Raw genomic sequence first — 17966 nt, forward strand, 5'->3', positions numbered from 1 at the left:
AGTTCTTTAAAGAAGGGAATTGAAGGAAGATGTTTCTTCAATATTCAGAATAAAGGGTAACATAAACTAGAAAAACTAGAAATTAAAAAAAAACAAAACTCTAAAACTAGAAATGAAAAAATACTGCAAAATTTCCTTTAAAAAATCCAAACAAACAAAAATATAAGAATGCAAACTTAAAACCCATATCTAGAAATGTACACCTCCATGTCTCTCAGGAGGATAAATGCAGCACTATCATTCTGGTGTAAAAGAGGTGTAAGCAGACATAAAACCTATTCTTCCGAGCTTCATTCTCTTGACAAAGTGTAGCATGTCATCAAGAGACTATCTTATTCTATTATGAGAATTGGTAAGGCCTATTAGAAGTCTTTGGAAATGATCCCTAATAAAAAGTCTTCATAAAACAAGGAATTCTCTTGATTAAATTGTTATTGCATGAGTAGACATACCGTAAATGTTCAGCTCATTGTAGACGAGAAAATCATATATATAGGCCAAGATATGCCTTTTAGAAATCATGTCTTAAATTTAGGTAAAGAAGGAAAAGATTCTTTCTTCTGAAATAATTTTACTTTTTCACAAGAAAGCAGAAACATATCTATCAGAAGAAGGATTATAACAAAGCAGCTGGAACACTGGAACCTCTGTAATATATTGAACATTTTAATCATGTTTGATACAACACTCTTTATATGGATATCAATTACACTAATGACTCTTACATAATACCCCTGGGTGCCTAAGGGATATGTATTGTCACCTCCCTTTTGTCATAAAAATAGAGAGTAGTTTTATATACACACTAAAGTACTTTCTTTCATTTTTATATAATGAATGAGTAACACTGTAAAAAAAGACATTTTATCCCATATTAGTTTAGCAAACAGAAGAGATTTCACATATGACAGTGCTAAATATACTCTTAAGCTGCTAATAAAGACAAAGCCTGAGGGGAAAAATTCTAATGATGAGCAATGCCAGAAGTTTTTATTTCTGAATCTAAAGCAAAAATGTTTCACTTAGGTATAGACTTAGAGGCATCATAGAAGAAATCATGTTTTTCAATAATTTTTATCTCTAATAAAATCACTGGAATTAATTTGAGCATCATTATAGCACTGAAAAAATGCTCTTAAAGGTACTGCTATTTGCATAACTTCTCTGTGTGCGTTTTATTGCATACTGAAAACTGAGAGGTTTCATCTGTAAATGTTCTACACTTTCCCAAGCAACCACTTAGAAAACACTACTGACTCTGTGGTACCCTATAAAGAGCTGGCAGGACACAAGACTTATTCTCCAGAAAAGAATCAGAGAATCAAATGAAAGAGTAAACCGGTTTCATCATGGATTTATGAATTTTAAAATATTCACTTCAGCATTTTCTCTCTCTGAGCTGGTGCTACCTGAAATTCCTGAAAAAATTATATATTCCCTGGCTAAAAGTTTTCCTAATGCTTACATGGGGAACACCAGTGGGCAATGACAAAGGTGCTGTTAAGGTAGGTAGACAAACAAGCATGGCCTCACTAATACAGTGGTCTACCCTGGCTAATCTATCACAATGTGTTTTCCTCATCAGATCTTTGGCTTCTTTGGTAACCTTAATAATATCATTGCAACTAAATTTATCCCAATTTTTTTCTGAAGTTTAGCTGCTTATGAGATTTTTATGCATTTTTCTCTCTCTCAAAGTTCAAAGCCCTGCAATGTATCTCTCAGTAATATTAAATCCCAATTGCGAGCTGGCATTTGTGCAAAGGGGAGTCTGGTAACAGGGTAAGTCTCCAGAACCATACATTGCTGAGTGATGCCCTGGAATTTGCTGTCCTGCAGCCCAGTTGTTTGAAGAGTTGTTTCAATCATCCATAAAAACTAAAGGAACCACATAGGAACCTGAATATGGCAAAGCAATTTGTATTCATGCATGTTTTCTCAATCTTAGTTTTGACCTTCTGAGATAATGTATAAAAATACATGTTGGATAGCTTCAGATGATTTTTTCATTTGTAATTATTTAACACTGATCTTGATTCAGCTATGAAAGCTGATGCCTTTCCCATTTTGAACAAAAACCTAAAACTTCAGGATATTTAAATATTAAAAAGTGGCAACTGCATATGCATAGCAAGTAACTACCTCTCTGAGATACTTCAGAAAAATTGTGTTTAGTAGAGTATTTGTGATAAATTATGTATTTATTGTAACAGGGTCAGAAGCTGTTACAATTTACTGTACTCGGTCAAAAATTCACTTTTATAAAAAGTACGTCAGTATCTCAATGTACATTTAAATGAGAACTTGGATGCACCAAATACACTGATTTTCATGGGAGGCAAGTTAAACATCTGAGGTCAAATTTTGCTGAGACTTACATTGGTATAAAAAACCAAAGCACAGTCATTCTACCAACTTCCATATATTTTAGTCTTTCCTTACAGACAAAAATATTAAAAGGGAATGTGGAAGTTGGCATATATTTTTCAAGAACAGGCTATGCACTGTGTACATCGTGCTGCTGTTGTACTAATGAGAATGCAGGAGAATGGCTTCTAACACAGCAAATGGATGAAAGCCAAGTGGCACTAAGTGAAACACTGGGTTTGCATCTTGCAGAGCAGAATTTTAAAAATTCTGTTATTCATGTGCCTGTACATATATTATGTGATTTTAAAAACACAGTTCTCAGTGTTAATTTTTTAATTATTATACAGTTGCTACTTTTTTAGTTCATCCTGTTGTCACTTGTAACAGCTAATGCAATTATTTGCATTGAGGTTTTCTGGAGGCACCCGTAACAAACTCTAACAATGTCACTGCTACAGGTAGCTTTAGAAATGGGATAAAAAAGTTCTTAACCCACAGAACTTTCCTTTCTGTGTCCCTGTATATTTTGCCTAGGTTTTCCATAGTTATAAAATTCTGGGAAAAGAAAGAGTTTTCCTGTCTCTGCTGAGCAGTCAGCAACTACAGACTGTCAAAAGACTATCTGCAGAGCAACCCTGTTTGTAATCTATAGCTGAGTCTATACCCAGTCAAAGAAACTGAAACACTGTCCATGATATACTGGAAGCCTCAGTGGCAGCCGGTCCTTCCAGGGTGTGTGGGTGGGTGGATGGATGGATGGAGGGATGGAGAAGAGAGAGAAAGATGCCTTGGACCACTTTTTGGTACCCATCTGACCTAGCTCACAGTTCAAGCAAATCATGTCTTTCCTACTTCCTAGGCTTTTCCTGCTGCATTCTCATTTAGACCTAAAGTTCATCACATTCAAGAACAAAAGTTCAAGTTTCAAATTTCATCGGGGCCAGGATCCATACAACCATAGAAACATGCTTCTCTTTTTCTACTAAGAAGATACTAAAAAGTTGCTGATTGTTACCCACGGAATGCATTCAGAAGATGGTAGAAAAACATAGCAGGTGATCATGTAATTAAAGGCTCTGCCATAGTGAATATGCATACACAGACAAGCATAAGTATCAACAAGCAACCTACAATCCAACATTTCCTAATTTACAAATACTTGCCTGCAGACTCAGTACTGCAGTGTGACCACAGTGCTTTCACACTGCAAAGGTTCCATAGTCCATAAAAGTAGTGATCGCAGGGCAGTGTACATTCTCATGAGAGCTTAAACTAGCCAGCTCCAATCTCAGTTGCTGTCTTGCTCTAGCACTTTGAAAGTGACTGCCTGCTGCAAAATCTTCATGACAGGTAGGGTTAATTGGCCCCCATTAAGCCTCATGCTGCTACAGCAAGACAGCAACAGCGCCTGTTGTAAAGTCAGCTTCCATCCATTGATCTCCTACTGCTGTCGTTGCTCTGATGACCAGTCCTTATTGTGCAACTGTAATCTGGAAATCCTCATTTTAGTATTATTCTTTCAAGTGGAAATTTATTTATAAAACACTTGAAAGTCACTTAAGTACACAACAAATCCACATTTCCTCATTATCAGATTCTCTCACAGATAAATAATAAACAAATGGCTTCTGTGTTCAATGTATGGGCTCCAGAAACAGGTCTTATTCTTCTTTTGTTCTAGACCATAATTGTTTCAACTACATTATCTTGTGTGTTAGGCAATGCTTTCTGGTGGGTTTTTTGGCTAATGGAGAATACTGCTATACATGAAGCACAACTGGATAGCTGAAACACTGAGTATATAAGCAGTAACACACTGGAGTAGGCACAGTGCAGCCTTTTAAATACTGTTCAATGTGTGTGTGCACACATGCATTTGCACTGAAGTATCTCTCCTGAGAAAGAAGGACTAGCCAGTACAAATAATATACAAGTGGAGATGGAGATGAAGAGCTTTATCAAAGGGAAGAAAAACACAAAATTCTAAAGCAATTCTTAGGAGACTGCTAGAAACTTTCCTTACTAATGTGGAGGCTTTGTACTTTCCTCGAGATACAGCTCTACCTACTCTTTCCTGGGTCAGTGCAAATGAAGTTTAATTTCTGTAAGGACATGCAATTGAGAAAAAATTAAAACAAAAATGGAGTTTTCATTAGTTAGGACTTTTTAAATTTGAATTTATTGCATAACTGATTTTGGTAAATTTAAACTCAGTCTTCTGTTGGTCTGTAAAACAGAGAGAATCAGAGCTTGTTTCTTTAAAGCGTCTGTATTGAATGAATTCGGCCACATTTACATGCTTACTCATGTTTCACATATACTCAGGCTGATAATACCACAGAAGCAACACTGACTTTATAGTACTGCTCTCACATTATACTGAAAATGCAGCAGAACTTGTGTGCTACATGTGTACTTTGGATTCCTTAGTTGTTTGATCACATTGATGAAGGGATATGCAATCAATCTCCTACTAAGACAGTGAGTAGTATTGGCCATAACTCATTACTCCATCAAAGAATTTGGCATTTCAATCGATGGGAAATGATGTGTGATCATTCTAATTTATTATACATCATTTCCCATCAATCGGTGTGCTGAAGCTTTGACATAATAAGTAGTTACAGACACTGTCAATCATTCTTGGTCAAACACCTCTGAATGCTGCCATTTGGTGCACCTTCAGCTATTCATCCAAACTGCAAATACTCATCCAAAACAGTCAGCAATCAGACTGTAACTAGAGGTACATAAAAAGACTCACAAAAGTGCTTAGGAAGATCTCAAAAGCCTCCAGAAAATATGTAACTGGAAAAAAAGACTTATAATGAAAGTGCACTGCAAAAAAAAAATGCATAAAAATTGAGAAAGCAAACCTCTAGAAGAACAGCATCCAGCTAGAAAAAGATTGAAAAAGTGCAAGCTTCAGTATTTCACTGGATTTTGGCAGGATCATCTGCTATGCTGGCCACCTTATTGTAAGAAGGAGCTAAATTCTTCTGATTTGTGTCAGCACAATTAATTTTGTCTTCTGTGGAGTTGCATGGGCATGTAAACACAGGCCACACTTAATCTTTCCTCTACTGATGAGATTAGAGCTCTTGAAATCAGCCCTGAGCCTAAAACATTCGTTCCCTCTCCAAAATTCCCTTTAAAGTTCACTCTCCGTAATTCTCTTTGAGGTCTCCTGTTTATTCCCCAGCAAATCCTATTAAAATTACTCCCACTATTACTCATGATTTCAAAAACAATTATGCATTACTCAACTGTCCAACTAATACAGTAGCATCTTCTACGATTTCGTTCTTCTACGATATCAGCAGTGTCCAAAGGGTTACAGACTTTTTCTAATCCAGAACTGTGACAACACAATCACTGTGAAGTTACTTATTAAAGCAAATTAAAACATGTATTCAGTGACAATTATTCTTCTGGACTTACTTTAGGAATCCACTTGGCCACTATACCTAAGGCCACCACCCCTTTTTTCTACCAGATCAGTATGACACTTAGAGGTTATTCTTTCACGGGGATGTATTAACTTATCTAGTTAAAAACATTAGTCCTCCTTTAAGAAATCACTATTCATTTTTAAACCAAGCCTGAACTTTCTTCTTAGAACTTGCCTGTATTTAATCCAGTCATTGGGTACGGAATACACTGCCAACAAAGATATATAAAGCATTTGTGATAGCAAAACACCCAACGAAATGCTACCCCAAAATGCCACTTTCAAAGTGGCAAAATTAAGCAAAAGCTGCGTGACCAACTGCTACAGCAAGCAAGCTAACATGATTAATATAGCAAGCCCTCCTGTGATGTATTTTAGATGTCAGACTAGATGATCCAGCAGGTCAGTTCTAGCTCCACTCTGCATGTTATCCTCCTCACTCTCACACACTCTTCTGTGCTTTTCTGTTTCTCTCCCTACAGGAGAACTTATACCATTCCTCTAATACTCCTCATCATTTTCCCCATCTCTTTTTCTTCAAGAGATTGTCTTGTCTTCCTGTGTGACAAATGTAAAAGCTATTGTATTGAGTTCCATATAGCAATATCTCATTATTGGTAAGCTGGTTAGAGATAGTTTGTATGAAACTGCTACATAAAAACAATACATTGAATCATCTTTCTCTCTGCCCATCCATCCTTCCTATACTCTTCATTAGATTTTTCAACCTAAAATAATGCAATACTGGACAGTTTAATGTGGTCCCTAAATTGACATGTTTATTTATTCTGTTACTATGAAATATTCTGATTTTCCTTTCAAGTCCTATTCACTCAGCTGCTATAAACTCTTCCAATCCTCTTACCAGCCTCCAGCCTGATCTGCCCTGACCATGGCAGCTCCCTGAGAAAGGCAATCCGTACCCACTATCGGATCTGGAAAACTAAAAACATTAATAATATAAGGTCAAGTTAATACTTTTTTAGAAATATGTCAGGTTTTGCATATATCAATTTTTTGGCGAATTTGTTGTTTTTTATGTTTCTGAGAGAGGCATCAGAGTTAGAAGTTGTCAAAAGAGTTTACACTCAAAGAGCAATGAACAGCCCATCCACTTGGAGACTATGTACTCACTGATAATTCTGAACTTGCAAACACCAGGATTCAGGCAGAAATCTCATTTTAAGAGTTCTAGTACCTTCTCTTTCAAATAGGGATCGCGAACGTTACTACATCTAATCAACATATACAGAGTGATATCTGAAATTAGAAATTCAAATACATGCAACAATCTGCTTGCCAACAATCTCTAGACCAAAAATTATTCAGATAAAGTATTTGGTGAATAATTTTGAATAGCAAATTCATTTGAGAAAATCAAAGCAGCTCACAGACAATTCACAAATGAAAAAAGTTATACATGTTAAATCATTTATTATGAACTATTTTTCATCTCTGTTCTGTTATTTGTTTTTCCATCCCAGGCAAAGACAGCTTCAGAAGGAACAGGATAAAAAAGCAAAAAAGAAACATCAATTCTTTTCTTACTTGGCACATTCTAGTAATTCTTGAGTATTTACCTATTTATTGAGAAGGGAAGAAGTTAAATGTTGACCCACCCAAGAAGTAAAATGGACACCCTAGTCTAAATATTACATATAAAATTCTAGCCTGATGAGATTGGAAATGAGAGGACTACAGGCCTCCCAAACACAGGTCTCATAATTAACAGACTTTTAACTATAGCTGCATTGCCAGGTGCAAATTTAATAGAAGATTATAAATGATAGATGAACTGTATTTCCAGCAGCTGTTTCTAATCCCAAGCAAAAATCTTCATTAAGATAGTGTTAACGTTGTAAATGGTTATCTATTAATTTAAAGTATTGCAAAACATCAAACATTACTCATGTAGAACATTGTGTTGAAAGCCAAGCTAAGAAACCGTGCCCAAAATAAAGTTTTAAAACATGGAGTTTTAAGTCAGACAATCCAAAGTTAGAATTAATAATGTCAAACTTTCTGCAATCTTGAACAGACAGCCCTGGGATTCAGACAGCTCCTCAGGAGCATTGCTAAGCGCTACCTAAACTCCAGCTGTAAGAGCAGGGTGTTGGGCTGCTGCAATTCAAGCCTGCCACATTTTGGTAAATCCACTGACATGCAATGAAAGTGTCAGCTCTGGCACTGGCTTTGCTAGACCTCCTGATCTGAGGAAATTTCCAAGCTCAGTAAGGCTCAGCTGTAAGCACAACCAGCTCTGCTGACGTGCTCAAAAACGTTGAGAAAACTATGTATTTTCTTACATTAGTCCCTTTTATACAATTTTAAGGTAAATCAGTTTTGCAGGGAATAAAAAGAATACACTGAATATACCCAACCTTCCCCCATTAAAGGTGCAGAGATGTAGAGAGATGTGAACTCTGATCTGGAGGAGGCTCCCTTCTTGACCCACGGTATCTGAGAGTTTCTGACACCACCAGTGTCAAAGGCTCTTCTCACCTAAAGCTTTCACCCTGTTCATAGAGCTCCAACCTCAGAAATACAATGAATGGAACATCCCTATTTTCTCCAAAATTTACCCCACAGTGAGCTACATCAAACAGCCATTATGTTATACTTTGTGGCCAGGCATTTTACAATCTCTCAGCAAGAAAAGAAGCACACAGGAACACTTCCACCACATCCACACCTGCTCATCAAATTAGGGAAAAAAAAAAAAAAAAGAGGTAGTCTATGTATTGTTTTTATTCAATGTACTCTGTGCAGGCCTTCCAAGAAGACAGAACCCCAAACCAGCATCCATTAGAAAAGTTCTCCAAAGACCTTTTCTCAAAAAGAGCTACAGAGAAAGCTTTAAGATTAACCTATATAATTCACATCTTAATTCACATTTTTATTTTAGTACATTTCTAACCGGAAAAAAAGAGACCACCAAGCTGCAAGATAAGCTCTAGATTTAGAAAATGTACTAGGTACAATTAGCTAAACAGTCTAACAGATGCCTAGTAATGATTATTACTTATATGTGTAGAAATTCCTAGATAAAGCTACTGTAAATATGATATTTATTTCCAAAAGGGCCTTGTTCTTCAAAGCCCTTTCCCTTTCTTACATTTTTACACTTAACAATGTACAGAACAGTTTCAAATGACACTCAAATCATGACCAAAGATGTAAGCTGCTCTCAACAGCTGCACTATCTCAGTTTCCAACTAAAGCAGACTTCCTACTTCTAAAGAAAGTAACCTCCCTTTTAACTTTCTTTCCCTCCCTTCCTCCTACTCAAAGGTTTAAACCTCTTTACTTTCCCTTTTGAGCAACAGTAAGTCAAATTCCATTTTACCACCTGCATGACGAATACTTGGCTAATGAGATGCAAAAATTAGTTGAGTAAAATGATCAATAAGCCACAATAATAATAATTTAAATTAGACAACTGTACTGTGTCCTTGGATCTAAGTCTCTCTTTACTTATCTAATGCACTATATAAGAACTAGTTCATGGTTAACCTAAACGTTTTGTCTGGTTTTATATACTGTATGCACACCTTAAAATCATACCTTTTCATGCATACAGAAAGAAAAGTGTACTGTATAGGAAACTATTTTTCTTAGTGTTTTGTGGCCCAAATAAAATTGTCATTTCTTATTTACCAGAAAAATATTCCACTGCCATTTTGGAAGAAAATGCCAATAGAGTCGATGTGGTGTGCAAGTCAATTTTTCCCTCAAGTTGAAGCACCGCTACACAGAATGTCTGCAGGGAACAAAATTTTTATGGGAATTTCACCAGTAAAAATCCAGTACAACTCCAGTGATTTGATCAGATTATTTCTCCCTATATTTCATCTGTGTAAAGCACAGAACAATTTGGTCCAAACCAGACAAATATATAGGGGAATATATGAGGAAATCAGAAATAAAATACAGGGAAGCATTGAGATGCTCAGATTATACCATATCACACAGATAACATAATTCTAATTCAAGTAGAATGGTGGGTGATCTTTCAATGGGACATACAGTTTATGAGGTATGCCCCCAAATCAGCTCTATGAGCAACCAGTAAAATGTTCTGAAGTTTACTCCCTATTAAATTCTGGAAAACAAATCATACCTCCAACAAAAATGGAGTTAAAAAATAGAATCAAAATATTAATAATTTTTGACAGGCCTTGCATGGCCTGCACCATTAGGCACCAAAAATGTGCTTAATGTTAGTAACAGGTCTCATACGTAAAAGTAAAGAATAAATGTAAATCATGGCTGCACATAAGTAATTTTTTACATATAACCAATAATAAATTATATACCAAATCGATGTGTTTAACCTAATAATTGTTTGCATGTTATGCAATTTTCAATTTTAAAATTGCAGGACTTTAACCCTTAGTATCAACCCTTGGGTAGTGGTACAATGTCCAACAAACACAAACTGCCTGCTCCTCTTTCAGACAAAGCTTCTCTTCTTCACTTATGGATTTTTTAATGTATTTGTTATTCTGTTTTTTCCCAAAAAAAAATCCAAACCTGTAGTCTGTAAGTTATTCCACATGTTTAGCAGGTGAAGAAGCTCGCATAAGCAAGTAGCAGTCATTTTAAATGACAGATTAGAATGACACAGAAGGAGAAATTTTGGCATTTCAAGTTAATAATATGAAAGATTTGCTCTCTATGATACATTATGTTAAAAACCCACTTTATAGCCACATTCCAATAAGATTCTTATTTAGATCAGAAAGATTAACAACTCTGAAAAAGTCATTCCAAACTATGAGACACCCATTTGCAAATTACAAGTATAAATTTGTAACACATTCAGAAGATTGGTTAAGGCATCAGAGTATATCGCTTCACCCTCTGTACCTTTTTTTACTTACAAACAGAATGCAAGTATTTTAGTTCTAACAGAATCATTAGGGGACAACCAAGCTTAGAAACAAAACGACTATATTCAAATATTGAACCTGCTCCACTTATAACTCAAGTCTTTCAAAAGCAAGGAAATTGAGTTGACACATGCTCCCCTTAGCTGCATGTTCCTATGCTTTTCCCTTAGATGCAACAGTTAAAAGAAAGCATTAGTCTTTACAGTGATTTCTGCTTTGCTTCTACAATGCCTTTTTCTTCACTTTTATACAACCCTTCTGTTATTTCACCTTTGGAGAAGGAAACTGTATTTTGTAAATAACTTCGAAAAGTGCTGCCTGTTCTGGAGAAGACACAGAATTTGCTTTATTCTTCTACCTCTGGAAAGATTTATGAAATACAGTTGAAAGATGGATTCAACCACAAGGCAAACAGATGGTTTCCAAACCCTAGAAAATGTCTGAGGTATTCAAAGCAGAGGTTTTTGTTCAGTCAGTTACAGAAATAAGGGCCAGCCATGAAAATTAGATCTCCAGTTAGATTTGGAAACACTGGCTTCCCACTAAAGTTCAGGCATTCTGATCTGCGTTTAGATCCCTATCTGCTACAAAGACTACATTAATTTAATGTGTTTTAACAAGAAAAATTCATTCTTGCCACAGACATTAAAAAAATAAAATTCAAAGAGAAATCATTCTTCAAAGGAAACAAGGGCCCCATCTGCTGATGTTTAAATGTACTACATTAACACGCACTACAGTGCTCCCTTAGATAAGGTATTGAAGTGAATTGCAAAGACAAATCACCACATTAACTGCGCTGCATTCTTCTGGTATCTTTTTTACAGGTAAAAAAAGTTTTTAGGCCCTTGGGTCAATCAGTTTCCACAGACGATGAGAGCTCTGTCTGTGGAAAAAATGGGAGACTAGGAAGGAAATTCAGGCAAGAACCTGAATTTGCACAACAATAAAATAAGGGAATATGGCCAATCCTATATATAGCAAAACAAAATTACATCTACAAGCATACAATAAACAGTTATAGAAAATAATAAACCATTATTATCTAAATGTTACCCTAAACACCAAATTTATGAATTATCAAAATGTCCAAAACCACAATAGACATTAAAGCGGAACTTTAAGAGCAACAATGAAAGAAGGCATCTGGGAAATGTATAAGTCAAACTTTTCTGAAGTTTAAAACATCTTGTTAAAGAGTCTGATAGTTGTATATTGAGAGTTCTTAAAACTAAGCACTGTTTTGTTTACAGAAATCCCATACATAGCAGACTTTACATTATCTTGTGGTGAAAAATGGCAGTGAGCTTAATGAAGACAAAACAAACGTCCTTATTATGGACAAGAACATTTCAAACATTATATCAACAAAGAGCCGGCAGCTGAATTTATAATCTCATATGACTATATTCTGCAATAAAAAAGTACATCATTTGGAAGTACTAAAACCTTTTTGTTTATACGGGTACAACATAGAAAAGGCCCATGCTGGTACACCAGGATGAAGCATGTGCCTGACCTCTGTCCCCAAGCCCAGCACCACAGCAAATGAACCTCTGAATAAAGCTGAAGAAAGCACTAAAAAAACTTGCTTCAGTTCTTCTCTCCTGGACGAACGAGAAGTGCAGCCAAAGCAAGCTGGGTGTTTATACAAGTTGTCCTACACCCCAGAATTGTAACTCTGCTGGGGAGAATGCTGCAGTCTCTTTATCCTTCCTAGTCTGTGCCACAGCATGTATGATGCTGGAGGTCATCATTGGGCCACACAGCAGAGCTACAGGACAAAATCCCACGAATCACTGGCTTTCTCAGGAAATAAGAAAGGCATAATATATTTCCAGCAAATATTCTAACATAAAAATAAGAGTTATGCAAATGTACTAAACTTGCATGCACCTTACAAAAATTCTGGTTTTGCTACCAAAATCCTACAAAACTGGAAACTATTTCCAGTTGGGCAATGGTCAGAAGGCAACATACAAAACATCTCACTGCATGGATAAAAACAATAATTAGAAACTCAGTGCTTGTGAATTCTTCAGTAAGCATGAATATAATCCACACAATAAACAACATTGGCTTGGCTTTTGACTGAGTAAATTAAATTCAAAGTAGTCTGAATATAGTTCCAAGATGTGAAAACAAAGTCCAAGGCACAAAACACAACTATAAATATAACTACTTCTTCAGAGCATAATTAGATCTAGTATGGTTTTCTGGTATTTTCTTATAACTGTTTCTTTCGTAGAGTTCCTTCCATCGGCTTTTGTATTATAAACCAATTTAGAGATGTTGACAGTCTGAATATTGAAATGTACTTCAGGCTGAAACACGTTGAATGAGGAATTTGTCTAATGGAATAACCACATAACAAAACAGACATAAGACCAAGGTCCAGCTCCCCACATATGGCATTTCCTCAAAAGGAAATTTACCATTTATGGTAAGCACTGTCTTTTGGGTGATTTTCTATAAAGTGTGCCTTTTTGAGCAGGTTGTTATTTGTTTGATCGTTATCACTTATAAAAGAGGAAAACAATTAAAAACTTTCAGAAGTCAGCTTCTTCAAAATAGTGCCTGTGAAAAAAATATGAGCATTCTCATTCATGATCACAGATAACACAAAGTAATTTACTGTGCCCCTTCATTGGATCAGACACCAATCCCCAACCTGAAAATATATGTTGGGAAAAGTAATTATATCTACATCAGTTATAAGAGTGTTGAAAGCAAAGCCACTGAAACTTTGTCAAAGGTGAATCTGCTGCTTTGGGTGAAGCTACATATAAGATGGAGAGCTGATCCCAGTGGTTACTGCTGTTGGAAAAGCTCTGCTCTGCCATCTGCTCACAAGTGTGTGTGCTCCTCACCATGCACTCCCGTCTCCTGCCTCTGGCTCCTCCTAGACCTGGCCTCTTTCAGCTGGGCAAAATATTGGAAAACTGACCCAGCAAGCAAAGTGGACTGGATAGGATAGGATAGAGGATAAGATAGAGGATAGGATCCACCTACAGAATCACTGCAAGTGCCAGAGCCTGTTACAGGAAAAGGCAAGACTTCCCAATTAGGAGGAAGCCTGGGGAGGTGAAAGGAACTTCCCCTTTTGGCAGTGATAGCGCAGCTGGGATAATAATTTGCTCTTGAACTTCTCAGCTGTGCTTCTTCATTTCTGCAGCATTCAGAAACCAATGCATTTTAAATAGCCCTGACCCTAACACTTTGTCAGCACTCCCTCACAAGCCTACCAGTGTTTCAGGTTTGGGTTTATACATTTGCCTGGGATTTTATTCTTATTGCACAGTAGACAAAGAATAAAACTGGCTGGAATGACAACATTTAGTAAGTACTTACTTCAATTGTAATCTTAAAATTTAAATAACCTTCTAAAAACAGCAAGAATTTGGGATCTTGCCTTCATAAATGCTTCAGTCATACACTACTAAGTCCAACCCCAGGTATGTGATCAAGCTAACGTTTCAGTCTTATTGGCTTCTATGGAGTGAATCATCTAAAAAAATCCCATTTGGAATAAACAGTGTTAGGACCTACTTACATTCCAAGCAACACAGATGAACCAACAACTCAAGTGGCTGGCTATTTCAATGCTTTTCTTGAGCAAACAGCAGTATCTGTCACATTACACACATACAGCTGCCTTGTAAATCTCAGCTACTTCCATTGGGATCACGCATTTAGAAAGGCAAGTAGTTACACTTCTGATAAGCAAATCCCTGCCTTCTATTACCTCAGAAGACATCTTTTTAAATTAATGCAATTACTTGCTTCTAATTCCTTAATGTTTTAAACTGACGTATTTTTCATCATATTTTCCCCCTTTTACTCGTACGCACACACATTGTTTTACATGACATTTCTTACAACTGCTCCCTTTCTATTTTTTTTTTCCTTTTGAAAAGCTAGTTGACACTCTCTGAGGAAGATGGAATATTGAATTAAAAAAAAATACATACATTGGATAAACAGAAAATGAGAGCTGTAGCTCAGCAGAACGTGGAAGACTTAATTTTGAAAATTTGGTGCGATACTTCACAAACATTTAACAATTCCTGGTTTATATTTGGATCAGTTCAAAATTTCTTTTTTCCTTTTTTCTGCCTTTCTCAACTCATCATACCACATTTTAGCTTTATAAGGGAAAACACTGGATTCCAGAAATCTGATTGGCAGACATAAAGGCTGGCAGGCACAGAGGGTGTCCTTTTGATTTAATGGTGCCTTATATCATTGTTTTCAAAGACCCATGAAACAGAATGGAACTCTCCTTTCAAACCTAGTACTTCTATATCACTCTTTATGTTTGGAAGGAGTAGCTCTATTTTGGCTGCTTTTAGAGGCATCTATTGATGCTTATTAACATGTTAATGAACAACACTATGGTGGTGAAAGCACTGGATATGAGGCTTTTTTGGAGCTTATTAATATTTTTTTTTTACCAGCCAGGGGAGATGCTGTAATGTGACACGCGAAAGTGTGCTGTCTCTGAAGTGCTCCCAGTCACTGCTGGACCACAGAGAAAAACAGGGGGCTGAAATGATCATCACAAATAAGACTTAGACAGACTTTGCAAACACATAAAAAGGAAAAAACTGAGACTGAAGTTACAGGATAAAAGGAATTTTCCCATTACTTTTGTCTTTAGTTAGGATCTTACCCAAAGTCCTCATGTTTTAAGCATAGTGCACTATTTTCCATATACCTAGACCTCATTAAAAAATAGTTACCCTTTATTTATCAATAGTTCTACAACTTTGTGTCCTGGGACATGCAGTTTTCTTCCAGACATAGGACATTGTGGAACTGCTAAAGACTAAATAAAAAAACCAAAACCAATAACTAAATAATTAACTAGTAAAAGATTTAGACATCGAACCCACAGATCAGGCAGAGTTAACTTTTTTTTGATAGGGATGCTGAATTTGAGACTCCAGATGTGTATGGGTATGTGTAATTTTAAAGTCTGTCTTATCTTCTACAAATTCAGGTACACTAAGAAAACACCTGAAAAGGTATTTTGTCCCTGCGTCAGCAATTTGGTCCAAATGTTTCCCCTCCCAGGGACCATAACTATTGTTTAGGTGATGGCTGGGTGGGAGCTTTCTACCACTCAAAAGATATTTCATCTCTTACTATGAAATGACCCTTAAAATTGTTATTGCATTAGATTATAATTGTAGTGTATTTAGCTGTGAAATTGCATGGACGTTTTTGTGCCTCTACATTTCTGAGTACTCTCCCTACTTGTTAAGTCAAACAGCATTTTGTTTTCAGTGTTCAGTGCTGACTATCTGTGGAGACAGAGGCATGCATGCACATGCACACTGTCTCTCTGCTCTTTCACAGAGAATTTACGTCTGCTTCTTGGGTTTTATTCTCTTTCAGATCAAGGCTCTCTGCTCTTTCCATACAGAGGAAGTCTTGCAGTAACAAATAACTGTGTCCAATAATCTAACTATAATGGAAGTATGCTCAGAGGAAATTTATAGTGTTGTCAACTGTCATTATTTTCCTATGAATCTTGTGATATTTGCTATTTTTCTTAAAGCCCTGACTGTTGAAATTATATGAATAAATGTGAATCTGAGCTTCCATTAAAAAAGGTGTCTAGATTTCTCAAACATGAAGTAAAACCTAAAAATGTGAACTGAATGTACCCCAAACGCCTAAAACAACCAAAGGTAAACTAAAAATAAATGAAAAACAAGTGGGGTGTTAAATTACATCATAATTTTAATACAATTTCTTTATTTCAACTCAATATTGAATACTTGGATTTGCCAAGTAGAGGAAATTGGCTAAAATCCTCAGATAAATGCTGGGTGCTACCAAATATAGAATGAGGGCAAGAGGGAGGAATTATCCCACTTCAGACATGAATCAGATCTCTAGGAGTGTTTTTGGCCAGGAGTTGGTGTAGTAGCACCAATCAGAGCTTCATTGCCAGGTCCACCTTTGCTACCCATGCTTTGCTGTACTGCCCTCCCAACGAGTGCTTTGCTTCAAGGAGTTGAACTATTCAAAAACCATTTGCTATTACGAACATCACGTATTTCTTTTTGTCTACGGATCCAACAAGTACAGCACGTGGTTACTTCAGAAGGACCAAAAATTTCTCTCTGTGCAAGTAATGTCAGGTTTTATTTTTTATGGCTATAACAAAACCACACCTCATTTGTGAGCCAGTTTGTAATGGAGACTCCCCCAGCAATACAGAGAATTGTTCATAAGGGCTATCATGAACACAGGATCTGGTACTCAGAGAGGATATTGCTTTTTCCCATATGGAATTATTTTTAAAAAGTAATTCCTAATATACCTATTATATATGAAGTTTATGTAACCCACCATGCTTGCAGTTTAAGCCACAAAAAGATGCTTAGATGCTTAAGACCAGATGCTGGAGTGACTGATATTTAGGAAAACAAAGAAGCATTATAAAGAAATTTTAATTGATTTTGTAAACTGAGAAGACTGGAATGATGTGCTTAGAGTACAGTGACTCACAGTCCCAATCCTAGCCTCCCTGCCAGCATGCCAGCATCTCCCCCTCTGCACTAGAGGGGCAGGAAGGCAGTCTGGTCCTCAGCTTCGCTTCTCAATAACATTAACATGACAGAATTTACTCTATCTCACACAACCTCAGATTCAGTGGGAGACAGGTCATGCTTCCTCCACTCTATTTCAGGAAATCTTATTAGTCTACAATACATAGTTCTTCATGCAAATTCAATAACTACACAGAGGGAGAAAAACTAACAGAAAATATCTCACCAGATGGAGAAAATTGAAACATTACCCTTGTTTCTTTGCCAGCACAGATCCATTCTGACAGGTTGGAAATGATTTATGGTTGGAGGGGGCATGGAGGAAGAGAGTATGGGGAAGGAAACATACTTACACTAGCAGAGATATTATTAATTGCTGTACAATGTTAAAATCTTTGCATTGTTTTGCATGCAATTAGTTCCAAGGCTTACATATGCAGCAGTGTTTGCATGCTGATCTCTGCATGAGACAAATAAACCTCAAGTACATGATGCATGTTAGAAATTGCTTTCAAACCACTGTAGAAGACATTGTGGTAAAGAAATGATACAATACGGCAACTCAAAAGCTGCATTCAAGAAAACAGATTACCTTTGAATATATGAATAGGTAAATACTTCAGTATGTCCAAGATTAATACTAATCATTACTATTTTAATATATAAAACGTTATGGATATTGCTACCCAG

General features: G+C 36.4%; 1 protein-coding gene across 1 annotated transcript in view; it reads right to left on the reverse strand.

Moving 5' to 3' along the window:
* The window catches only part of LOC108492708 (translation initiation factor IF-2-like), a 142660-nt gene that overhangs the window by 18195 nt on the left and 106499 nt on the right, over positions 1-17966 (reverse strand). Inside the window, exon 6 of the mRNA XM_017805306.1 lies at positions 6687-6764. Within this exon, the coding sequence (XP_017660795.1) occupies positions 6748-6764 (17 nt within the window). The 3' untranslated portion in view covers positions 6687-6747. The remainder of the gene's footprint in view (positions 1-6686; positions 6765-17966) is intronic.

The sequence above is a fragment of the Lepidothrix coronata genome, unplaced genomic scaffold (assembly GCF_001604755.1).
Source record: "Lepidothrix coronata isolate B3197 unplaced genomic scaffold, Lepidothrix_coronata-1.0 Scaffold12, whole genome shotgun sequence".
NCBI lineage: Eukaryota > Metazoa > Chordata > Aves > Passeriformes > Pipridae > Lepidothrix > Lepidothrix coronata.